Source organism: Ziziphus jujuba, chromosome 8 (assembly GCF_031755915.1).
Source record: "Ziziphus jujuba cultivar Dongzao chromosome 8, ASM3175591v1".
NCBI lineage: Eukaryota > Viridiplantae > Streptophyta > Magnoliopsida > Rosales > Rhamnaceae > Ziziphus > Ziziphus jujuba.
Window position 1 is genome coordinate 29961263 of NC_083386.1, and position 22639 is coordinate 29983901.

At 35.5% G+C, this 22639-nt stretch overlaps 4 protein-coding genes and 1 non-coding gene across 8 annotated transcripts; 1 reads left to right on the forward strand and 4 right to left on the reverse strand.

Moving 5' to 3' along the window:
• Positions 1 to 687: 687 nt before the first annotated feature.
• LOC107414899 (terpene synthase 10) lies at positions 688 to 3563 on the reverse strand. Of its 2 annotated transcripts, none has more exons than XM_048469544.2 (7): positions 3194 to 3563; positions 2790 to 3063; positions 2304 to 2682; positions 1919 to 2137; positions 1602 to 1740; positions 1265 to 1456; positions 688 to 1105 (listed from the first exon to the last, which is right to left on the reverse strand). In XM_048469544.2, exons 1-7 carry the CDS (start codon positions 3449 to 3451, stop codon positions 809 to 811), a joined length of 1758 nt encoding a protein of 585 aa, XP_048325501.2. In that variant the 5' UTR covers positions 3452 to 3563; the 3' UTR covers positions 688 to 808. The 2 variants fall into 2 exon arrangements, with proteins under 2 accessions (XP_048325501.2, XP_015878597.3); XM_016023111.4 differs by having other exon boundaries at positions 1208 to 1456; positions 3194 to 3561.
• Positions 3564 to 4999: 1436 nt separating this feature from the next.
• On the reverse strand, positions 5000 to 14640 carry LOC107414872 (uncharacterized). 3 transcript variants are annotated; one of them, XM_016023076.4, is made up of 18 exons: positions 14211 to 14636; positions 13777 to 13835; positions 13500 to 13631; positions 13005 to 13145; positions 12820 to 12876; positions 12587 to 12681; positions 12162 to 12294; positions 11189 to 11365; positions 10627 to 10817; positions 10390 to 10456; positions 9787 to 9920; positions 9210 to 9276; positions 8501 to 8563; positions 8170 to 8414; positions 7954 to 8083; positions 7418 to 7510; positions 6954 to 7139; positions 5000 to 6247 (listed from the first exon to the last, which is right to left on the reverse strand). In XM_016023076.4, the coding sequence occupies exons 1-18, from the start codon at positions 14542 to 14544 to the stop codon at positions 5978 to 5980; spliced, it is 2574 nt and encodes an 857-aa protein (XP_015878562.3). In that variant the 5' UTR covers positions 14545 to 14636; the 3' UTR covers positions 5000 to 5977. The 3 variants fall into 3 exon arrangements, 2 of the variants coding, with proteins under 2 accessions (XP_015878562.3, XP_024927271.2); XM_025071503.3 differs by having other exon boundaries at positions 13500 to 13635; positions 14211 to 14292; XR_009640353.1 differs by lacking the exon at positions 5000 to 6247 and adding an exon at positions 7652 to 7730 and having other exon boundaries at positions 7114 to 7139; positions 14211 to 14640.
• Positions 14641 to 14850: 210 nt separating this feature from the next.
• Positions 14851 to 14924, reverse strand: TRNAT-AGU (transfer RNA threonine (anticodon AGU)). The gene has a single exon. It is a non-coding gene; the product is annotated as a tRNA-Thr (tRNA).
• A 469-nt stretch (positions 14925 to 15393) lies between these two features.
• Positions 15394 to 19381, reverse strand: LOC107414873 (uncharacterized). The gene is made up of 7 exons (XM_016023077.4): positions 19011 to 19381; positions 18134 to 18224; positions 17498 to 17613; positions 17247 to 17306; positions 17098 to 17163; positions 15823 to 16021; positions 15394 to 15735 (listed from the first exon to the last, which is right to left on the reverse strand). Exons 1-6 carry the CDS (start codon positions 19065 to 19067, stop codon positions 15830 to 15832), a joined length of 582 nt encoding a protein of 193 aa, XP_015878563.1. The 5' UTR covers positions 19068 to 19381; the 3' UTR covers positions 15394 to 15735; positions 15823 to 15829.
• Positions 19382 to 20476: 1095 nt separating this feature from the next.
• Positions 20477 to 22627, forward strand: LOC107414867 (anthocyanidin 3-O-glucosyltransferase UFGT). The gene is made up of 2 exons (XM_016023070.4): positions 20477 to 21354; positions 21470 to 22627. Exons 1-2 carry the CDS (start codon positions 20838 to 20840, stop codon positions 22384 to 22386), a joined length of 1434 nt encoding a protein of 477 aa, XP_015878556.3. The 5' UTR covers positions 20477 to 20837; the 3' UTR covers positions 22387 to 22627.
• The last annotated feature ends 12 nt before the right edge of the window (positions 22628 to 22639 follow it).

A 22639-nucleotide genomic window follows, 5' to 3' on the forward strand; every position in this document is an offset into this window, starting at 1 on the left:
AGACGTGCTGGGTTCAAGTCATGGGTGGGGTGCGCATAGGGAACAGAGAAAAAAAAAAAAAAAAAAGAAGAAGAGAAACTTATATAATAAAGGACAAAAAAAACAGCTCATATATAAGAAAGGTTTAGCCCTCCCTCCCGTCCCCACTTCAAAGTCTGAACTTAATTTAGACTATGTTGATTTGATTTGTTTCATCAGCTACTGACCTTTATTGTTTTGTATTCTTTGTTTGTTTGTCCTTTCATTTTTCAAATCGCATCTTTTATTTCAAACAAACAGCACTTCTGAAGAATCCCACACTTAATAATTAATTTAGAGTCTTAGACACAGTCTTTTGTGGGTGGTCTTGAACTCCATATCCATCCCCATATTGAGTTCATGTGCTCATGTACATCAGCTTCAAAAGCACCCGTTTTGCACATATAACATTGAATTGCTTTAGGAACATTGCCTCTTTTTAATTCATCCTGAAGTATATATACATAAAATAATGGTAGCAAGTTTAAATCAATCTAAAAGAATTTGGGTCGTTTTGACCTATTCACTTTAGAGTGCAGTAAATTTCGTGAGTGCATTTCTGATGCTCATGCGAGCACAACTTCCCACTTTCACAAGTGGTGGACCGGGAGCACAATTGATTTTTTCTGATTTCATAGCTAGATCATCAACCCAATCCAATAATGATGATGAAATAAAAAGCATTTAAAATAACTATTGTTTATTTATTCTCGTTGGAGTAATTAGTAAACAAAACAAAAAATTATTCTAAAGCATATATAATTTACTCTCTGAAAGTGTAAATATTTAGTTAATTAAGAGGAATGGGATTGAAGAACAATGATAAGACTCGGTCTTTGGTTTCCTTCTCCTCAATACCATGTCCATCTCCATAAAGATACATATACTGAGCCGTCCTTCCAAGATGCATTGCCCTTTCAATAAAAATCTTTGAGAAACCACCACTTTCTTTTTTGTATCTATTCATCTTCTTCCATGTCTCACTAATCATCAATTTTATGTGTTCCCTGGCTTCACCTTCAGAAGCTCCAGTTTCGTTCATGTAACATTGGATCGATTTGGGAACATCACCTCTTTGCATTTCATACTGATCAGAAAAAAATAATAATTAAAATTAATATTATATATAAAAGGTTAATTAACTAAAATTCATATATATATATATATATATATACATATATATGCTTACAGGTGATGTTCCAAGATCATCAGCAAGTCTCAAGAGCATTGCTGACAAATGGATAACCTCTGGGTATTCATCCATGGATTTCATGGCCTCCTCTGTTATGGGGTTAGTGGCTGTGGCAAAAGCATGAACCAGTATGACAGGCGTTGCTATGGACATACATGCGTTTTCAATATATTCTTCCAGGCTTGGCTTGTACCCGCTGTAATACCACTTTGCCTCTTGCAAATAAGCTTTACAAAGACCTATCCACTGAACAATAATGTTCATTAATTTTTATGATGAGATTGAGAGGGAGAATATTTATATATAATACAATTATATATATAAGAGAATTATTAATGATAAAAATTGAAGTTAAATTGTGAATTGATGCGATGAGCAAGTTAAAACATACCGTATTTTTGAGGAACTTAAGGATGTAGATCCCCTGTTCCTTAAAGACATCAAAGGCAATCTCATTTACTGAGTGGTGAAGAGCAAGGAAGCATAGCTTCATGTAATCAGGTAAGTGATCTATTGCATTCACATCCCACCTGCTCATATAACATATGAAATAAATCAAAAGAAATTCAAACGTTGGTTTTGATGGCCAGTCATCAATTCATCATCATCATCATCCTTAAAAAATAAAATAAATAACAAAAGCCTCTATGTCATTGTCAGGTATATGTAAAGGATAATTATAAGGAAGTACCAATATCCTGTACCAACCTTTGCACAGCATCCGTAAAAAGCTCAAGTTCCTCCAAGGTACCGTAGACATCATATGTATCATCAATGACAGTAATCATTGCATTAACAATGGCAGACAGTTTCCTACAATATCCCAGCTCTGGCTCGAATGTTACTCCCACCGTCCACAAGAAGCTCACCATCATTCTATCTCTCGCATAGCTTAAATTCTCCACAAGTTTACTGTTTTTCCACCACCTATATGTTGTAATTCAAAGATCCATTATTTTGTAATTTCTATAATTTTATTCTTTTGGACTTTAATTAATTTGTGCATATATATATACATTAATTTTTGACAAAACTTAATAAAGAACATTTTTGTGTATATGGCCTCGTATGCATATTCAGTCAGATTACCTACCTGAAGGCATATTTCATATCCTCTTGGTAAATGGATTGCAGGATGTTGAAATCCAATTTAGCAAGCTCAATCAAGAAGGGATTCATGCCTTGTTTCTTTTCATAAACTTGAATGAACCACCTGGTCTCGAACCTTGGGACCCTCCAGTGCAGTGGAAGCTCCAATGCATGGCTGATAAGTTGGGACAGAGTTTGATCCTTGTTCGGTCTTTGCATGTATTCTTGGAGATGTTTGGTTGCAAAATCTTTCGCCTCCTCCAAAATATCTTCACCTTGTATCAAATAGTATGAAGCTTGGTACAAAGCCAGCATTCCCTCTGTATCCTCACCTAAACTTGCCTTGAAATTCCCTGTCTTGTCCTTGAAACCATTGAAAACCTCTGCATACATATAATATATATGTTTAATTACTTGAAACGGTAAGTTTCATTTCTCTAAATTATATTGTTAACTTAAAAGTAGTAAAATAATACGCATATAGGCATACCTTGAGGTAACCAATAGCCGTGTTGTCTAAGCAGCCTCAATTGAAGAGCCGTGGCATATAAATTATTATTCATCATGTCCTTGTTTTTATTGGTGTACATAATATTGTTGAACATGTCCTTCAATATACTCTGAATTTGATCCTCAAAGTGATAAGACACACCAAGCTTTTGCAACATGTCGATGAGCTCCAATTGAGCTAAACAATCCGCCTCCTGAAGCATCACTCTCACTTCTTCCTTGAGCATATCCACAAGTCTAGCATATGGTTCTCCCTGTTATAAGTTATATTAATGATAATATCAAATTTAAATATTACTGATCGACAAGAAAAATATTCTAATTAATTAAAATAATACGTGAAAATCAAAATTAATAAAAGCATGGAATTAACATATTAATTACCGCGTAATCGCTGCTCAGTGACTGGATGTGATCAAAGTTCCAAATTGCTGGTTTATAGTCTCCAGATCGTCGAGCAATGTCAGGGTCTGATTTGTAGATAGTAGTACTAGTATTGGCACTAGTACTAGTAGTGCTAATTTGCTTTGCACGAACAACTAGTCTAGTAGTTGTTGATTTTGGTAGTGAGATCGGAGGCATAGATGTTCTTAATCTAGTGAAATTGCATATAGGGACTGAAGCAAGGAGGGGATAAGCCATTGAGAGAGTTTGACAAAAAGAGAGATTTTTGGGTTCCTTGTTTTTTTATTCTATTCTTTTCGGGTTTTTACTACTTGATGGTAAAAGTGATGAAATAATTGCCATTTTATACACCTCCGAGGCTCTCGTCTTTCCAGTTAAAATATATATATATATATATATATTGTCAAAGTAACATGATCATCGTGCTTAATTAATTTAGTATTTTTATATATATATAAATTGCTTTTGGAAATTAACTCATAATAATAATTAATAAATAAATAAATAAACACGTATTGTAAAGTTAACATGATCACATGCTTAACCGGTTGATATAAATAAAAGATGCCAGGCTACCGACAGGAATATCGTCTTGTGCATTTAAAAATGGGAAATGGTAGATTTGCCATATCAGTAACCCTCCTTTTTTTTTTTGTTTTTTTAATAAAAGAAAGTAGTATTAGTTGGATTTTCAATATATATACTCTTTGGCGCTACATATTAGAGTCCGACGACTCCACTGGCCGCTAAATAAAAATATCCCACCGATTAATTGATTTCTACCTTTAAACACTATCATTGTGCACATGACAGATTATGGCCAAATGGCGTTGCATCCATCATTAAAGCATGAATGAATGTTTCCACTTACACTATATTTTAATTAATAAATACAACTCCTTTAAAACATGCACATTAAGAGTTAATAACAATATCAGCAATTTTTTAAATTTTTTTAATGAATAATTTACATTAATGTATAAAAAAAAATAATTATAGATTCCAAATATCAAAAATAGAGAATTATTGTAGTTGTAAATTGAAATTTTTGTAAAATATTAAAAAAAAAAATCTCAGCATTTCCATAAAATATTATTAATAGATTTTATATATTCGAAATATCAAAAGTGGAGAATTATTGAAATTGTAAATAGGATATTATTGTAATTTAAAAAGGAAAAAATCTCGGCATTTTCATAAAATATTATTATTAGTAGATATAAAAAGATCATGCAATTCATGCCAATATCATAAACCCGTTTCATAAGCATACGCACTCAGATTGGCAGAATCCGTGACCCTTAGTCTTTTTCTTTTTTTCTTATTTTCTGCCCCAAAAAAAAAAAAAAACTTTTTTTCATTGGAACCATGTACACGTAATTACTCCAAAATATACTTGGAAATTTGTACTAATGCATGTACCTTGATAAAATTTTTATAAATTTTTGGCTAATCAATCAATCTAGCAAGCGGTGGCGATCACCCTTTCACCCATTGTCCAAGATTCCCCGCCGCCGTGGGAGTACGTGCCTGTCTCAGTCCCACCCAAGCATCATTGACTTGGTCAGCCTTTACCTGACCAAACAACTAATGCTACGCAGCCTCATCCAACAGCGCCTTTTTGGCTCTTCGGCAGATTCCCACGCGTTAAGCACCCGTTCGCCACTTTGTTCTCTACTGTTTGATTAAGCTTTGAGATTTGGGTCTCTCTCTCTTTCTCCCTAGTTTCATAATTCGTTCATGTTTTTCGAATGAAAAATGTGACAAAAATCGGAAGGTACAATAATCATCATAAGATAAAATTTATACAATAACTTTCTAGTCCACGTGATCTAATACATCTCATCAAACTCCTTGCATTAGAAGAAGAATGAAAAACCTGCAAGTCCATTCTATTATATATCTGAAGATTGTGACTCTGCCGTCGTTTATTAAAATTACTGCCAACCACACACGGCTGGACTTAATTGCGTTCCATTATTCAACAAACACCCATACCAATATATTTAATTAATACAATGGGATAATTTATTTACATTGAAGAGCCAATGTTTGATTTTCCTTCAAAGCTGTGATTTCTTTTGTTGTTGTTGTTTTCCAGCGGAACCTTAAAAGAGGAAATTGTTATGGAGAGAAGTAATTCATAAAGTTTTGCTGTTCCTTGTTTATGATATATACACACACACACACCCATATATATATATATATATATATTTGATAGAACCTAGCCTACAATGGTCGATTCAGTTCCTAATAAGACCATCGATTAATATAATTAACATGTGTTTTGCAACCGATATCTTGTAGTTCCTAACCTACTGCTTTCTTTTTTTTTTTTACTGGGAAAAAATGAAGATCAGAATCTGGGTCATAAAGGACCACGATTTCTGTTTAAGTAAAAAGAGCCACTGCAATTTTCTAATTGGTTGGAAAATGAATATTATTTCTTTTTTTCTTTTTTTCTTTTTGGCTGTACATGTACATTCAACTCTGTTCTATCCTCTTATCTAAAACGAAACAAAACAAATTCACTGCCAAAAATTCTATACCAGGACCAACATCCTCCAATATCCTGCTCAATCCATATCACAAAGCTTGTACTCTGATGACTTTAAGATGGTGTTATCTTGTTTCTGAGTCTGATATGATACCTTGAGTCGGTCCTTTGTCTCTATCTTTTCCACAATTTTTCTTCCTTTTTCTTTGACTTTCTTTTTTTTTCTTTCCTTTTTTGGTTCTTCTGAGAGAATTTTTTACAAATTATTATACTCTAACTTCAACTACATCACCATCTTTGAGCTTTGTATTGGGTAAGACAAGCTGACCATTAACCAAAACCAGCTTACCTTCAAGTCCTACTCTTCTTGCAGCATCTGCAGCAGTGCTACCAGCCTCCAACCTCATTATCTCACCATGGGGCCAGCATACAATCACTACCTCCCCAAGTACTATGGAACCATATGATTTTCCACCAAGGCTTGCTTCTGAGTGTAGCTGTTCCTCCCATCTTAACATTGTCCTCAACAAACGCACCTGCAATTTGAAAGCCAACGTTAGCGCCTATGACAGCTCTGTGGTTCAAGTCTCAAGAAAACCAACATTCCAGACTTCCAATGACAACAAACAACTTTAGATGTACAATAGAGCTCATTTTTAACCATATGTGTGCGTGTATAAGTGATGGGAACATGCTGATGTTTCATCAATTTCTTTTTTACGCCCCCTTGCCTTTGTTTCAGTCAGAGCTTTGATAAGCACAAAAAAAAAAAAAAAAAAAAACACCATCTACTTTCTAATATAGCATTTTGTCAAGACTGACAAATTGTCTCATATTTTGGAACAAGTCATTTTCCAGAAAATATGTCGGTTTCATTTTGTGGCAAAAATAAATAACTAAATAATAACATCAGGAAAGAAAGCAAAACTTGGTTGCCAGTGAACTGTCTCCTAATTGATTTGTAATAATGACTACCATCAAATATTTATTAGAATCTCTAAAACTTTGATTGCTTTCTCGTTACCATCCATGTGTACTGTGATCCTGACCTATATATATGTCATAACTATTTTTGAAGGGGAAAGAAATCCATATCATATACTAGACTAAAGATAGAGTACCAACTAATTTTCTCACAGTTGATTAGTTAACAGAAGCAAAATTTAAGCAAGAGAATCAGATAAGCCCAAAATATTTCGAAATGGTTTTAAGTGATGATTTGACTAAAGAGCACAGGCATACCTTATTATTGATGCTAGTTTCCATGGAAGTTAACGCAGCCGAGTTTAATCTTGGCCGTCTAGTAATAAAATCAAGCTGTCTGCCCTCGAAAACAGCTGATACAACAGCCCAATATTCTGATTCTTCTTGGTCAGTCAAATCAATGACCTGAATGAAGGTTGGCAGTAGACGCCCAAACTGATCTTGCTGCAAGGGAAAAACCAAAATAAAGAGAATCTTAATTATTTTCTTCAGGAAAGTGCAACTAGAAGTTTGCTTGTGATGCTAATGTGAACGTAGTTGCTTAAAATGTTAAACAACTTGTGTCCCTACTCATAATTCAGATAATAATTAGAAGCAAATGAAAGCCGAGACATGGAAATCCGAGAAACTAGTTTAATCACATAAAAACTTAGCATGGCACAGCAATACATATTGAAATAGCAACATCTTATCTTTCATCTGGAAATACATGTAAGACATACCTTGTGGTACATGCCATCTCGACAAAGTGTATACTTCTCTAGGCAAGTGCACCAATCCCCATGTCCTGGTTCACACCACCATTCATCCGAAACCTGGAATGCAAAATTGGAACCACAAAGGTAATTTAATTCACTATATTAAATGAACATGTGCCAAAGTAGAAAACTAGAGAGTTGGTCCAGACACCATGAACAACTTGTGAAAGAATAACAGGATAACATGGCATTTCATACTCTTTGATTAAAAGGTGGCTGTCAATTTGAGTGTTTTAACCTTGCAAATCAAGAAAGTTCCAAGCTTATACATTCTTTCCTGTAGTTTCAGGAAAATAACATCAAAGTTCAACCCAAATTAAAATCAATACTAAAGGTTCCCCATAACTCTCATAGATTCTTATTCGTGACAGCCATGTACATCATAAACCAAGTGCAGCAAATTGAGTATCAGATTGTAAATTTTCAGTGAACGCATTTTTAGATGCTGAACCTCTCATTGTAATCAAAGTTCCAAGACACCAAAAGAAAATCAGGTCAACCTTTTTGTATAATCTTGCATAAGCTTCCCATCGCTTCATCTGAAAAGAAGATCTTCTATCAGCAACTGATTCAGAAGCTGGAAGTACAAAGCTAACAGCGACAAGCAATTCCCTTCCATCCTTTTCTACCCTGAAAATTCAACTCTGATGTATATGTTAGTAGTTATTAAGGTTATAATGGAATATATTTACATTAGACATGAATTAGTTACATACCTAACAATAACAGCAGCAAGCAGATGACTTCCTTCAACTCTGAGAACTGGATGTCCTGTTTTCAACAAACTGTACTTCTGCAAGAAGTCACCCTCTATAGTATTTTGATCCTCTATCTCTTTGGATAGATAGGAAGACACCTCTATTTCAGATTCATCTATGCTGCTTATGGAAGACAGTACATTTCCATTTTCTTTATAAAGCCAATGCGCTGCTAGTCCATGTTCAGCATATTCATGCATCCTCTAAAAATAAGAAGCTATAGAAATTAGATCAATTGCTAGTACTAACAAGAAACTGCACATGTTTATAACTGGAATAAGATAGGAACCTGTGTTCTTATTTGAACTTCCAAAGGTGATCCTTCAGAACCTTGTACTGCAGTGTGCAGAGACTGCAAACAGGAATTCGACATAAAGGCTCACAAAAGATTAAAAATATAAGATTAGACCTACATAAAGTTCAAAGTGGGCGTTATTTCCAGTGGCTTAAGGCTATTAGACAGTGTTAGTTGGTCAAACTACCAGACATCAAGAATATTAAACCTGATTTAAAGGTAGACTTTATGATTCCATATTTTTGTAATTTAATTTATATTTATTAGCTTTTTTTCTCTGATTATATCCCAAGTTTTTTTTTTTTTTTTTACCATACCCCCTCTCCTTTATTTTTCTCGTCTCTCATTTTGGAAAATCTAGATCATTGTCATTATTAGACCTCTGCTGCTTACCACTAAACTGGCTATACTTGAGACATTTACGGTTTTTTATACTTGGCAAATCTCACAAATTGAGTTTTATACAATTACTTGTGCAGTATCTGTATATCCAAGGGATTAAGATTTTAATGGACGATGTAAAATAATTTAATTGACGGTGAGTTCCAAGATCTTCCAAAGAATATTTGAATTATGGAATATAATGTAGATTTTCAAGTGTCAGTATCTATCTTGTCTGCTTTAAAACATAAATGAAAATCCAATAGCAAGAAAATTATATTAGCAATTTTTCTTTCATAGTAAACATTAATGAAAGCCTAACCTGGTAGCCACTGGGTTTTGGATTGACAATGTAATCATCAAATTCACCATCAATAGGGGTCCAAAGTCTGCACAAAAAATAACATTACATCTGTTAATATGACTTGTTTGACTTGATATTCATGGTGGATATACAAATGAGGAAAAGAGTTAGGGTTGTGTGCTGGACTTGATATTCATAGTGGATCTACAAATGAGAGAAAATGTAAATATATGTTGTGTTTGCTTGACATGCATAGGTGAATTCATTTTCTAACATCTTAAAATTTTGAAATTCATAGTAAGTTTAAGAACTAAGATCGACTGGTGAAATGAACTTTATTACAGAAATAAAATATACTTGTTATTTTGAACAACTTACTTAATACATATGATTTAAAACAAATATATCTCCACATAGCCAACACTAGCAAACATCAACCTGTTATTTTTCATCCTGCTCAAAAATTTCTTTGCAATAATTTTGTGGTAATGATTATTTTATCAATACATTAAATTAAAGGGAGTTTCACATTTTCCACTATTGAATTTGTTTGGTTGCATATGATATAAAATGATGATAAGTTCATTTGACTTACTTGTGTACAATGTCAAGAAGACTGTAGCAGCACTGAACAGCAGGTCCATGCAAAGTTCCATTCTTGTCGCCAACGACTACCCTTAGCGCACGGGCATCATATATTTGATCAATGCTTACATCCTTCCGTTTCATCTACACAAAGAAAAGATGAAATCATAAAATGTAACGGTCATGAAATTTTGATAAGGGGCACGCCTGTCAATTTTTGAAACTATGGAGATAAAATTATTTGAAACGCATATTTAATACAAATAAAAACAACAGAACTCAGTACAATACCATACAATGCACTTGAAAAATAAGCATATTTGCAGACAATAAAATTATATGAAACAAATTGTAGCCCAACATGGCTCCAATGAACTGTGTAACATGGTTCTGGCAGTATTAGTATAATCAAACATCCTTCTAGGCGCACAAGAGAATAAAAAAATAATAATAACAAATCATAAAGGCAAGAAACCAATTGGAGATTGCGTACAAAATTTTTTAATAAATATTAAATCAATGCTTTGGCGTACCATTTCATAACATTTGGAACAATTTTGACACAATTATGCACCGAATTATGTTTTAGAACACCATTTCACAATGTCAATACCTTGCTATAGATGCTATACAAACTTTTTAGTCGGCTGGACAAAGTTACCTCCATCCCTGGTACATAACTGCAAGCAGACAAGGGGAGGGGGGCCAAACCTTTAGCAACAGTCAAACTTACTATAGTTGCCAGCATCCATTGCATTAGATGTATAAGACAAGATAATAGATGCATACAACTGTTATATTCAGTTCAGAATTTATATGCAGTAGAGGAGTAACTGAAAGCAGGACTTACGAAGTTGACACAATCAACTCCCGCTCAAGTGCTTCCTCACACTCTATCAGAGATGCCAAAGCAATTGCAGCATCTCGCACAACCTTGGGGCTTGTTTGGGTCTCCAAACCTTTTCTAAGACTGTTAAGAAAGTTGGTCCTTTTACTCCGATCCAACAAGACATCAAATGGCACTACCGCTTCCAACAGATTCTGAAAGAAAAAAATAGACGAAATATCCAAAAATAAGCACTGGCTTTCCAATTAACTGCCTTTTCAATTCTGAACTCCATTCTTTCAGTAGCAAGTTTTTCCAACCATCTCGCACCCCCTAAATTCTGCAGTCCTCAAAAATCTAATTGTAATGTCAACCAAAGCATCTTAGTTACAGGTAATAGCACCATTGGAAGTCAATAGATGACCATGCCAGATTCTTCATTTAAACCAATTGCAATGCAACATAACTACAACTTCAAGCATGATCATTCTGCAACCACCTTTTCTAAAGAAATGCAAGCCATGACAAACTTTTTCTGAAGCAGGTTTTCACCCATATATTTAGAAAGCAGAAGATAAAGAATTACCTTCATGCTTGTGACATCTTCATCAATTGCCACCAATCCCTCATAGTCAAAAAAGGAGCTCTTATCATTTAAAGGGAGGAAGTTGGCTTTTGCACAGATTTTCTTTGTACTTCCTTCTCTGCTGCTCGTGCTCCACATGAAAGCTAGATCAGCCCTCATTTTCTGAAATATTTGAGGCTGCATATGATTTGTAAAAGACATATAATCAAAAAATGACACCAGCCTTCTTAAACAACAATGGCATCAAACTTGGAACCAGTAGTTCTCAACCAATCAAAGTTCCAACTCATACAAGATCAACTTTAAGTTCTAAAAACCTTAAATGTTAATTCCAGAAAGTAGGTGCTCAATACTTCAACCGGACTTGTGCATTACGACAATATATTATTTGAAATTTTACAAATGCATAGCCCACTTTGTACCCACGTCAAAATCTAAATGTGCAATATTTATGCTTTATTGTTTACCTTTTCTTATTTATTCATTTCATTCCTTCCTCTCAAATACTCTCATGCTATATTTTCTTCATGAAGTATAATCCACAAAATTTATTTTCTAAGTAGATGTATTATCTATTCTTCTTTGAGTTTTGTATGTGCTAGATATTAAAACAAAAGTTTGCTGCATTTAAATGCCATATGCACTAGCTTTTGTGATGGTTGTTCAATTGAAAATAGCTTTGTTCTGAAATTGCACTACCAGAATGAAAATCGCCAAGTCTTAAGATGAAGCTAGACTTGCATGTGTTCAGATACAATATAAAGCAAAAGCACAGAGACTAGCTAAAAAATTCAATTAATAAAAGAGAAGGAAAATATTCATTTTGCAGTCTTATGACAAGGAAAAAACAGAGAAACCAAAAAAAAAAAAAAAATATATATATATATATATATATATGTATAAATAAGAGGCTATGGATCAAAATCAGACATAATTATATATCTTGCTTCCGAACCATGGTGAAAGATCAGACCTGAAGAACAGCAAAGCACAGATCTTCCAGTTCAGCTTTCAATGCCCACAAGCCTAATCTGGAGGCAAGTGAACACCAAACAACTAGAGTCTCCTTTGCAACAGCCTGGGCTTTTAGCAATGGCAAAGCATAACTGTGAAAATATCAATATTTAGGGCATTACCCATCTGCTCGTACTAAGAACCTAAATTTTCAATGTACAAAAAGAATAAAAAGATAAATTGCAAAAAAGTCATAAATTTCCCCCTCTTGTCCAACTAAAGTAACCAACCAAACAACACTAACAAATACAAATAGAAGAGGCACAATGCATAATCCAGAAAATAATCATTCCACATTAAGGAATTAATAAACATGAGATATGAATGAATTGACCACTCTTAGAAGAAAAGATAATAAAATATCCAAAGTTGAGAATTAAATACATGGTTCTCATGTTGTGAAGACGATCAGCAAGCTTGATAAGCACCACGCGTGGATCATCAACCATGCCCAGCAGCATAACTCGTAAATTGTTTGCCTAATATATGAATAAAGCAATTACGAGAAATAGAATAAGGAAGCAGCTAAACACTGCTGGCCTTATGATCATCTACAAGACTATTCATAGTATGGAATCTGGACAGTTATTATTGAATCTCGAAAATAAGTTACATACCTCCTCATGCCCAAGGGTTTCCCGGCTCACATTTACCCTGCGATGTCTCCGTAAGAGCTGCAAAACATTAAACATATTAGCCATAGCCCATAGTATAGAATGAACAGAGAAGTAAGTGGGGAAAAGTTAAACACAGTAGCCATAATATAACAAAACTAAAAATTGTCATAAGCTGTTCGTGTTACCTGATTTATATAACTCAACCTGGAAACTCCGGCTACCAACTTAGCCACATCATGCCCAAACTGTTCTTCCACACTATGCAAACTTTCACATGTATCATCAATCACATCATGGAGAATTCCAGCCACAACTGTTTCAATAGCCTGCAACAAACTTAAAATTGATGAAATTAAAGGAACAGAAATTTTTATTTTTTTATTATTTTTTTTTTTGGGACATGCTTGACATACTGAAATTTTGCTCCAACTTCATGGAGAAGAAGAAAATAAATTTTATCAACAGGTCAGTCAACTTGAAAATAATGAAAGTGTGAAGTACCAAAATTACAAAGGCTCGGTATTGGAATTCATAACGAATAACTACAGACAATTTCTAGTTATTGTTTAGCGTAGAGATGGACTATCCCTGCGAATGAAACATAACTTCTGAAAGATCACAATAGGTGATTGATGAATTGAGCCAGAAATTCTGAAAAATGCGGGAAGGCAAAAGATTACTTTTTTGCCACTGGAAGGAACCAACATGGCCAAGATTCTCCCCGTTTGGATACAATGCGTTAAGTAAGGGTCTCCAGTTTTGCGTAGTTGGCCGTGGTGGGCTTTTTTAGCAAATGCGATAGCCTTTTGCACCTGCCTTCACAGATAACAGAATAGAGTTGTTTCAGAGGCATCGATCAAACACTTAATATACTCTGCACAATCTGTAGCCGCCAAAAGCTGTTAATAATAATAATAATAATAATAATAATAATAATAATAATAATGGCATATATACCTCCGGTTCACCAAATATGGAATATCCAGTTACATCTACTCCCTCCACTATAAGAGAACCTGCAACATTTTTGAATCATACGTATTACTCTAATAATCAAGAAAGAGAAACGTTTCTTTTTTTTTTTTTTTTTTTTTTCCTAATTTTCTTCGCCTCCGCTTCACTAGCTCGTTTCAATCAAACTATTACTACTAGAATAAGAAGGAAAACGAGTTTCGTTCTTCGCCTTGGCTCTACTAGCTTTCGCAATTCGTATTCTCACAAACCACAAAACACTCTCGAACGAAATGGAATTAGACTTTGTCAAATCTAATATACTCAGACGCGATTCGTTAAAGACTAAGAAATTCAAAGAAAACGAAGAAGCACACAGACCAAACACAGCGAGAGAGAGAGAGAGAGAGAGAGGAGAGGCAAAAGAAAAAGAAAGAGACCTGGTTGCTCGTCTAGTTTGGGCCACAAGAAATCGACCTTAGTGGAGAGACAAGCACCGGAGGCAATGGCGACGGCAGTAACAGCGACTTGAGTGATGGTGGAGGTGACGGCGCCGTGGAGGGTGGTGGAACCGGAGGAGGCTGCGGCGGCGATGACGTTGGTGGAGGTGAAGACGGAGCTGAGGGAGGAGGAGACGGCGAATTTGGGAGCAATCTGGTCGAGAATGCATCGAAATTTGGGAGAGCAGTTGCGGAAGTGATGGCGGTGGAATTTGTGAGCCAACATTGAGGATTCGGAGGAGGTGGTGGTGGTGGGTGGTTGGCATGAGAGCATGTTTTCTCTCCCTTTTCCTCCGTCGAATTTTGGAATCTTTTTGGTGGTTACTCTGTGGTGGTTAAATTCATTTTTTATTTTTTATTTTTTATTTTTTTTTAAATATGCATTTAAAAAAAAAAAATTCCCTAGTAATGATTATTTGCATGATTTGTGTTGTTATGAATGAGAGTGAGACAGAGAGTTGGAATATGTGTGGTCAGGGGAACTGATGACTAGGATCTTGATGGAGAAAAATAACCGTTGGATTAGATTTTTTCGGCTGAGAACAAAATATAATCAGGAACGAAAAAACAAAAAATCGTCTGCTCTCGTTGAGAGTCGAACTCAAGACCTCCCGCTTACTAAACGGGTGCTCTAACCAACTGAGCTACAAGAGCTTCGATTCGACAGTTTTGGGAAAGCACTTTATTTTTTCACTGGTTGTAAGAATCACGCTCACGCACTCTCACTTATGTTGCCGCGCTTGAAGATTCGAGTAGCAAAGGCATTGTATACGAGGGGGGATTTTCCAGATGTCAGCGTGGGAATTGCAACTTTTTGAGCTCACAAATCTTTCCCAAGGTTTCAGTACAGCACTCTTGATTGTAACTCGCAACAAATCAAAATAACGCCTATGCCAAAATAATCTCCTGTTTATTTCATTCAAACCATGTCCACTTATATTCTTAGCTCCAGTCCATAAATTCCTGACTTCAGGTAGAAATAAACATATCTCAAAACACTTTCTACACCCCCGTATGACTTTTTTGCAAATGTATTTTGCTGAAGACAAAGTACATGTTGTTTCTTTAGTATTGCTATAAAAGAGAGAGAGAGAGAGAGAGAGAGAGAGAGAGAGAGAGAGAGTATATCAATCGTCTCCATAATGTAAGAATATATGCAAAGGGTGTGCTGCAAAAGATCCAAAACATACATAATTCCAGCGTGCGATCTATATATTCATTTATGGGACAACCTGCTCATCTTCAATATACATGGGAGGAGGAAGTTACAATTTTTGAGTGCCAAGTATGACCTGGGTTAAGCACCTACTAAACTTCATTAGCTTTTAAGACAAATCCAAGATAACCAGAAAAAAAAAAAAAAAAAAAAAAAAAAAAAAAAAAAAAAATTTGATCATAGTACAGGGCTTTAAATGTGCAGAAGGACAATCCTGAAGCTCTGTAAGCCCTATCGTCCCAGACAAACCTGCACAACAAAATACAAACAGAAGTAAATGATGGTTTGCCATTTTCTGGAGGTAAACAGGAAGGTGGCGACGGATAGGTAATTAACCTGACAGTTAAAAGGAGGAGGTGCCCACTGAGGAGTATCCAGCAGCTTTCATTTCTTTAAGCGTTCCAGCTAACCAGTCCAAACCCTCATAAAGGCCATCTCCCCGAAGTGCACAAGTCCCTTGTATGTGCCATTTTCTGTTCTTCAGATCAAAGAGACCCAGCCCTTCACATACTTCCATCGGTGTCATTGCTCCTTTCTGGTTTCAAGAAGGAAACAAAAAAATTACATAGTTAAAATTACTAGTGCCTAAAGGACAACTAACTTATTGTGACTCAGATGAATTTACAACTATGAAATGGGAAGCTACCAGAAAACTATAAAAGAAAAAAATAAAAAATAAAAAATAAAAATAAAAAGAGGCAACTACGAAAGGTGAAGCCTGCAAATTTTTGGAGTACGACAACACTTCTTTGTTTGACTCCCATCCCTCCTAGCTTTAAAAGTTATACATATTTCACATCTATGTAACATGCATCCCACTTACCGGTAGAAGAAAATTAAACATATGTCAAACTTACATAAAGAGTTGGCAAGGAAAATATGGAAACCAAAGGATTTCATTGGTACCTGATAAATCTAATTTTATCAAAAATTAATTTTGCTGTACACATGGAGATATAGATGCAGTTGCCTTTATACCATAACACTTTTAAAAGTTAATTTTATATCTTACATAAACTACTTTTAGATTTTGGAACATGCCAGCTGAACCCACAACAGTCATAGCCGCTTGATTCATTTAAAACTGCTTTGTTTTATGAAGCAATTTACATAACAATTCCAAATGGTTTATCATCTATGAAAACTTTAAATAAGTCACTTCACATAAACAGACCAATAACAAAAACCCTAAAACACACAAATATAATAGACCATAGACCCTAAACTGCAGTTTCACATACTTCATCGAATTACATATCCAATGGTTATGCACCATCAGTTGGACTTCTAGCCCAAAATAAAGGCTTCCTATTGAACGTCAACTTACACTAAAGTAGTTTACAATCTCGTTTCAATAAACTAGTAATGCCAAGAGAGTAATATCACTTGGAAATCAGATACAATCAAATTATTATACTATTAGAAATGTTAATCATGAAAACATAGTTTGGAGTGCTTAGAAAACCACTTTTGTAGAAAAAAACACTTCCTGCAAAAGCATTTCTAAACGGACTCCAAGTGTTTTGTGTTCTTGTTTAATATACATAGCTTGTTCTACTTCCTAATTACTTAAGCTCTTAGCAATGACAACAAAATACCAGAGCAACATACCATGTCCTGTTTATTAGCAAACACTAAGATGACACTGTTGAGCATAAACGGATCACGGATGATAGCCTGAAAGAGAAAGCCAAGCTAAGTGAGAAACAATTAACCACATGCTTCAAATTTTAAATTACATTCCTTTCTAAAGACACAACCTGAAATTCTGCCTTTGCTTTCCCAATTCTCTCTCTGTCCAAGGAATCAACAACATAAATCTGCACAGAAAAGGCTATCAATACAGATATAATTTCATCCTCTGTACACTGGATAAAAAAGTGCTGCCATCAACCATAGATCAGACAAGGCAGAAGAAAAGGATACAGAAGGCACAAGCAAGAAACAATATGGACAAGTGACTGGAAATAATCATAATCTAGCCAACAAGACCACAGAAACTGTAGCTTACCAGTCCATCTGTATTATTAAAGTAATGCCTCCAGAGTGGCCTTAGTTTCTCTTGCCCACCAACATCCCAAACTGTGAATATAACATTTTTATACTGAACTTTCTCCACATTGAAACCTGTAAAAGACATAGAAATCCATTACAGCAAAGTTCACAGAATAACAATATATCTAAGCCTTTTAAAACACTAGGAAAAATAAAACCTAAACCTAAACGTAATGCGTGGGAGTATACATAAACACGACAGCACAAGTCACACACACGCAAACCATGCTATTATTTAATAAACATCAGTTACTTTCAGAATCTGGCTAGCTAAATAGTAATCTACGACGACAGCTAACAAATATATGTTAAAGCACTTGTTGGTATCAGAAACGAAATCAAAAAGCAAATATCAGGTAAGCTCGCATTACCCCCCAAAAAAAAAAAAAAGGAAAGAAAGACTGTCTAAAAGAGAATTTAGGCCCTAGGGAATCCCAATAATCCAAAGATAAATCAAATGTCAGCCTTGGAAGACCGGTATATGCTAAATAGTGCATCAAACAATAGTAGGATAGTCAACCAAACAAAGAAAATTGTAAAACCATGCCCAATTTTCATCAACAAGTAATTTCCAAAAACCAAAATGACCTACCAATTGTAGGGACAGTCGACAAAACTTCTCCAATGTGAAGCTTGTACAGGATAGTTGTTTTACCAGCTGCATCCAGGCCCAGCATAACAACCTAAGCCGTGTCCAAAGTAAAAAAAAATTAAAAATAAGAAGAGCACAAGCACATCAATTGAAGTAATTACGACACACATGTCTTAAATTTAAGCAAATAATATACAATTCCAAGCATTAGAAATTATTTAAAGCAATTTAATAATTGTTCATAACTACAAAGTAATGGTTCCTAAGCATATACGCGTGTGTTTGCTAAGTTCTATGAGGCTGAGTTTATCAAGGACATAGAATGTCCAATTGGGCATGTAATTTGATAGAATTCGTTTTAGTTCAACAAAGGCTCACAGTTCTCTAGCTCAGCAATAAATACCCATTTGTATATAGTATCCCAAAGAACAAAGACAGTTGAAACTAAACATAATAAAATGCCAGGCAAGATACTAGCAAAACTAAAGGAAACAGCTTAAAAAAATAATGAAAAAAAAAATTATAATCATGGAGAAAATGCCTAATAAATATGTTTGAAGTAAAGCAGGAAAAACTCAATTTGTAGAACAGAAGCCTTTTTTCTTTTTTTTTTCTTTTTTTTTGGCTGTGAAATTATATATGTTTATGTCGCTTGCGATAGTAATCGCCCACATTTATGAACAAATAGCATATAGAAGATAATCATCACATATAAATCATTTTATGATTCGATAAAGACCCCAATTTATAAATTTGGAAATAAAAACATGCATGAAATTGAAAGGAAAACGAAAGACTATCAAAAAGAAAATAATGATAATATTTTTATCAGAAAAGTAATAATAATAATAATAATAAGAGAGAAAGAGAGGTATACTCGCATCTCACTGTTGCCGAAGAAGGTATCGAAGAGCTTGCGAAAAGCTTGACCCATAATGTTTGTATAATAATATGATAATTAGCTTCCCTTTGATACTTTGTGCGGGTCTCAGAAATTTTTTACGAGCTCATCGGCTATACACGGAAACCTGGTGGATCGATTTTCAAAGAGAGAGAGAGAGAGAGAGAGAGAGAGAAAGAGAGGAAGAAAGTTCTGAGAAATAAAACAGAAAGAAAGGTCGCGTTTTCTCCTTTTCTTCGATTTCCAAGCTCTTTCTCGGTGGTGGAATCCTGATGATGCTTTATGGAAGAGAATTTTCCAAGAAACCTTTTTGCCTTTAGATATATATATATTTAAGAAAATTAAAAAATAAATTAATAAAACACTCTCCAAATTGAAATAGGAGTAAAAGTCTCTTATGAAGAATTTCTTATTTAATTCTTGATCGAAATAGAATATTCTTCGTTTCTCTTCTTAGTATATTTAAATAAGTAAAAAATTAGGACAGTATATATTGACCAAAAAACAGTTTGCGTCAATATTTGCTAATTTTACAAAAGTTCTTTATAAAATTCATCCTGCTATCTTTCATATATTTGAGATTTCTTACTATATTTTATTATTGTTGGCAGACATTACTTAATACTCTTCATAATTTTCTTTAATAAAGCAAAAAAAAAAAAAAAAGTTAAAAAATGTTTATTGAATTTATATATAATTGATATGTAATAATATTAAAAAGAAAATTTTTATTATATTTTTTCGTAAGTGAAAATAGTTCCCCAAAAAAAAAAAAGTGCGAAAAAAATTCACCCAAGAAGTGAAATAGGCGGAAAATGTTAGCAAAAGGGAAAGTGGAAAATAGTAGTAGGCACATAATGGGCTTTATGGATCCAGAAAGACGGAAAGCATTGGGGAACAAAGCCCAAGTGATAAGTTGGAATCTGTATCCAACTAGGCAACTGTTGTGCAACCTTCAAACGGCCCAAGAGGTCATGTCACAACTCACAACTCACAACTCACAACTCAGAATCACGTGTATCAATGATCACACATGCACAAAAAGTCGGTAAAAGAGAAAAAAACAAAACGTACCTTATCACCTACAGTGATTCAAAAGGCAACAAGTCGTTCATAATCAACCACACCACCCCTCAATTTATTTTCCTAATTGACTTATATGGTTATTGACTGAGATATGTAAAAAATTAAAAATTAAAAAAATAAAAATGAGAAAGGAAAAACAATAATTGCGGGTATGTGGCAGCGCCTGATTGGTTGGATACATAGATTCAATAGTTTGAGTATGGGAAGAACTACCAGCCTGTAGAGCTGGGTACGGAGTCATGAATGGATGGGTGTATGGAACGTTTGGGCATTGGGGAGTAAGAAAAGTGAGTTGTTCTGGTTAAGTCTTTCTTTTTTTTTTATTTTATAAATTTGGGTTGATGAATTGGGTTGGTAAGTCTATTTATTTTTGGTTGATGAAGGGGGTTGGTAAGTCTGTTCAACGCCTGTCCTTATTTTATGACTAACGGTTGAAAAGTACACCATGAAATTTTTGCTGTACTATATGATAATACAGATACGTAACACCTTGCTCAGCCACAACTACTTTTACCAGTGATTAGTAACGAGCTTTTAAACACAACCCCCATTCCCATGGCGCACAAGTACAAGAACCCACTGTATTGTTGTTGTGTTCATTTCAGTTCGATATATATCTGGAAATTGAAACCCAATTAGAAGGGGTGCACTAGAGCAAACATATTTTGGCCAAAAAAAAAAAGAAAAAGAAATTGTTAAGGAAATTCCACCATAACCATGATCAACCAGACCCAAGAGCCCAAAATTCAACACCATGTAGCGGTGCTAGCCTTCCCTTTTGGCACCCACGCTGCTCCTCTGCTTTCCATAGTGAGGCGCCTAGCAGCTGCTGTGCCTCCCAATAATACCACTGTTTTCTCCTTCTTCAACACCTGCCACTCCAACAGCTCCATCTTCTCCTCCGCAGCACCTAATGACAACATAAAGCCGTACAACGTCTCCGATGGGGTGCCGGAAGGATATCAGTTCCAGGGAAAGCCCCAGGAGAAGATAGAGTTATTCGTCAAGGCGGCCCCGCAGAGCTTTCGGGAGGCTTTCGATGTGGCAGTGAGGGAGACTGGGAAGGAGGTGACATGTTTGCTCACCGACGCTTTTTTTTGGTTTGCGGCGGATATGGCTCAAGAGATGAGAGTGCCTTGGCTTTCCTTTTGGACCGCCGGACCAACCTCTCTATCTGCTCATCTCTACACCGATCTTATTAGAAGCACCCTTACTCTTCCGGATGCAAATTATGGTAAAAATGGAAAAAAAAAAAAATAAAAGCATTTTTCCTTTTCTTTTTTTTCTTTTTTTTAATGTTTTTCGGAGGCTAAAAGCAATCGAACGTTATATTAAATATATGCATGCAGGTCCGCCAAGCAATGCAAAACAGAAGCTGGAATTCATCCCGGGATTATCCAAAGTTGAGGTTCAGGATTTGCCGGAGGGAATTGTGTTTGGGAACTTGGATTCCATATTCCCTAGCATGCTTCATCAAATGGGACAGGTTCTACCTCGAGCAACCTTAGTTTTCATAAACTCCTTTGAGGAACTAGATACAACCATAACACAAGATTTGAAGTCCAAGCTGAAGAAATTCCTCAACGTTGGACCCTTAAACCTGGCATCACCGCCACCGCCATCTGCGGATGTCAACGGTTGCATTCCATGGCTGGAGAAGCAGAAAGCTTCGTCCGTGGCTTACATAAGCTTTGGTTCAGTCATGGTTCCTCCACCAGAGGAGCTCGTGGCGATTGCGGAAGCGTTACAAGGAAGCGGAGTTCCATTCATATGGTCCCTCAGAGAAAACTCATGGACGCATTTGCCAAAGGGGTTCGTGGAGGAGAGGGCAAAGAAGCTACAACAAGGAATGGTGGTTTCATGGGCTCCCCAGACGGAGATTCTGTCTCACGGAGCTGTGGGAGTTTTCGTCACGCACTGTGGATGGAACTCCTTGTTGGAAAGCATTGAAGGTGGAGTCCCCATGATTTGTAGGCCATCCTTCGGGGACCAAAGGCTGAATGCAAGGATGGTACAGGATGGGTGGGAAATCGGTGTGGGACTTGAAGAAGGTGGAGGAGAGGTCACGTTCACAAGAGATGCGGTATTGAAAAGTTTGGATCTGGTTTTAAATCAAGAAAGAGGGAAAAGGATGAGGGAGAGGATTAAGGCACTAAACCAACTTGCAAAACAGGCAGTTGGTCCCAAAGGAAGCTCTGCGGACAACTTCAAAACATTGTTTGACGATATAACAAGCCCACCTGTGCAAACACACAGACATGATTGACAACATTTCCCCAACTCCAATTGACTCCTTTAGAATAGTTTTTTTAAGCCCGAGTTCCTGGGATTTTTATTTTCTTTCTTGCAGATTTCTTTTTCTCACTCTCCTGGCTGCATGCTAATAAAAAGCCTTCTGCCAAAAGAAACGAACTGTACCCCTAATAAGCCATTTTTGCTCAAACCATACAACAATCTGTCTTCACCCGTTCATGGAAAATTGCACAATTTTTTCCCAATTTGTACTACACCAACTGAAG